The sequence below is a fragment of the Eimeria maxima genome, genomic scaffold (genome assembly GCF_000499605.1).
Source record: "Eimeria maxima Weybridge genomic scaffold, Emw_scaff270, whole genome shotgun sequence".
NCBI lineage: Eukaryota > Apicomplexa > Conoidasida > Eucoccidiorida > Eimeriidae > Eimeria > Eimeria maxima.
The window spans coordinates 12,501-15,000 of record NW_013565550.1 but is presented as its reverse complement, the minus strand read 5'-3'; the positions used below and the strand labels follow the sequence as shown (position 1 = coordinate 15,000).

The window sequence follows — 2,500 nt, the reverse complement described above, 5'->3', positions numbered from 1 at the left end:
TTCTCTGCATCAGCAGCACATATTTCCTTGCTGCTGCCCCTGCAGCAGCAGCAGCATCCTCTCCCGTCCAATCTCCTGCTGCAGCACAATCAGGCCAATCAACATCATCAGCAGCAACAGGAGCAGGAGCAACAGGAACAGCAGGAGCAGCAGGAGCAGCAGGATCAACAGGAGCAGCAGGAACAGAAACATCAGCAGTAAAGCCAATTCGTCCTCAGGGTTTAGCCTCCTTATTACATTTAGATAATGTATTAGCAGGAAGTTTTTGTGACTCCGATGGAGGAGAAGATATATTTGATAATATCGAGACCCCCGCACTATTTGCTCCTTCCCTTAAAAGAATCGGCTCCCTGTACTAAACCCTAAACCCTAAACCCTAAACCCTAAACCCTAAACCCTAAACCCTAATTTTCAAAAAAAAATTTTTTTTTGTTGAACGAATTGAGAATATTGAAATGCACTCCTTATTTACTCCTCTTAAGAAAATTTGCTCCCTCTATACTTCTAAACCCTAAACCCTAAACCCTAAACCCTAAACCCTACATTTGACCCCTTTATACACCCCCAATTCTGCTCTATTTGCAACGATCATCTCTCTGTGGGGTAGCCCACTGTAGAGACAGCAGCAGCAGCAGCAGCAGCAGAAACAGGGACTGCAGCTCCTACAGATGCAGCTCTACCTGTTGCTGCTATAATCATCTTTGCTGCTGCTCCTGCTGCTGCTGCTGCTGCTGCTGTCTTCAGAAGGGACGATGAGTACATATCTCCTTCTTTTAAGGCTTTTGCTGCAGCAATGGCAGGAAATCCTCCACCTAAGAGGAGACTAGAAGCAGAAGCAGCAGCAGCAGCAGGCACACCACAGGCAGCTACAGCAGCAGCAGCAGCAGGCACACAAGAAACAGCAGCAGCACTAGCAGCAGCAATTGAACCATCACCAGCAACAGAGCCTGCTGCTGATGAAGAAGAAACCACACTTCGGGTACGTAGCGGCTTGCTGCTGTTCGTTTAAGCTGCTGCTGCTGCTGCTGCTGCTGCTGTTGCTGCTGCTGCTTTGAAAGCTGGTAGACTTGGTTATGCCGCTGTTGCTGCTGCTGTTCGTTTACTCTCCTGCTGCTGCTGCTGCTGCTGCTGCTGCTGCTGCTGCTGCTTGTGCTGCTGCTCTGTATTAGGAAGTATTAAATAAAATAAAGAGCGGACCTGATGCTGTTACTTTGCTGCTAAAGTGGGACTTTAGCTGTCTAGCAGCAAAGAGACAGCAGCAGCAGCAGCAGCAGAGGCAGCAACAGGAGCAGCAGCAGGATCAGGAACAGCAGCAGCAGCAGCAATTTGAGATGTATATTGATCTCGATGAAGACTTGACACGAACAGGTGCTGCAGGAACTGCTGCAGGTGCTGCTGCTGCTGCTGCAGATCCTGCTGCTGCTGCTGCTGCAGATGCGCCTGCTGCTAAAAGGGGACAGCTGCTGTTTACTAAAGGAGTATTTCTTAGAGACAGTGGACCATCATTGGAGCAACTGCAGCAGCAGCAGCAGCAACAGCAGGACAGTAAGCAAGAGGAGGGCTCGGAAGAAGAGCAGAAGCAGCAGGAGGAGGAGCAACAGCAACTGCAACAGCAACTGCAGCAGCAGCAGCAGCAGCAAGAAGATCGACGCTTTGGCTTGGAGGCCTTATCTCATCTATTAGATCATAACCTTGATTTGCATGCAGCAGCAGCAGAGCAGGAGGAGGAGCAGCAGCTGCAGCAGGACATAGATGAGGAAGAAAAAGGGACAAGGAAGAAAGTGTCTCCTTGTGTCTCCTCTCCTTTATTATGTAAAGATTTGCTGCTGCAGCTGCTGCAGCAGCAGCAAGAAGCTATCCTTCTTTCTTATTACCTATCTATCCTTGATATAGATGTCCTTACCTTTACTAAGATGAGAACATTCATGGAGGTAAACTGCTGCTGCTGCTGCTGCTGCTGTTGCTGCTGTTGCTCCTGGTGCTGCTGCTGCTGCTGCTGGTGTTGGTGCTGGTGCTGCTGCTGCTGCTTCTCGTAGAGCGTTGCGATGTGTGGTGATGTGGGACACAACCTGCAGCAGCAACATCTGCAGCAGCAGCAGCAGCATCATCATCATCAGCAGCAGCAGCAGCAGGATAATGCATGCATGTGCTGTCTATACAGGAGAGTGGTATACAAGGAGAAGAAGAAATAATATTATTAATAAAAGATAAAAAAGGAGACACTTGTGTTAATGATGTACAAATAGATATAAAGGGACAGTTTAGGGGTTTACCCCCAACAGCAGCAGCAGAAGCAGCAGCAGCAGCAGCAGATGCAGCAGCAGCAGCTGCAGCAGCTAATGCTGCAGCAGCAGCAGCTAATGCCGCAGCAGCTAATGCTGCAGCAGCAAATGCAGCACAAGCAGATGCAGCAGCAGCAGATGCAGCAGCAGCTGCTGCAGCAGCTGCAGCAGCAGCAGCAAGACGAGGTATAGGTCTACAACCAAGAGTAGTAGCAGAT

The 2,500-nt window shown here is 49.4% G+C and overlaps 1 protein-coding gene across 1 annotated transcript in view; it reads left to right on the top strand.

Annotated features, from left to right (window-relative positions):
* The window catches only part of EMWEY_00025550 (serine protease/subtilase, putative), a gene marked incomplete at both ends in the record, with an annotated part of 5,219 nt that overhangs the window by 103 nt on the left and 2,616 nt on the right, over positions 1 to 2,500 (top strand). The window contains 4 exons of the mRNA XM_013481079.1: positions 1 to 352; positions 745 to 979; positions 1,170 to 1,931; positions 2,162 to 2,500. The exon at positions 1 to 352 is cut by the window's left edge and continues 103 nt beyond it; the exon at positions 2,162 to 2,500 is cut by the window's right edge and continues 151 nt beyond it. Of these exons, the coding sequence (XP_013336533.1) occupies positions 1 to 352; positions 745 to 979; positions 1,170 to 1,931; positions 2,162 to 2,500 (1,688 nt within the window). The remainder of the gene's footprint in view (positions 353 to 744; positions 980 to 1,169; positions 1,932 to 2,161) is intronic.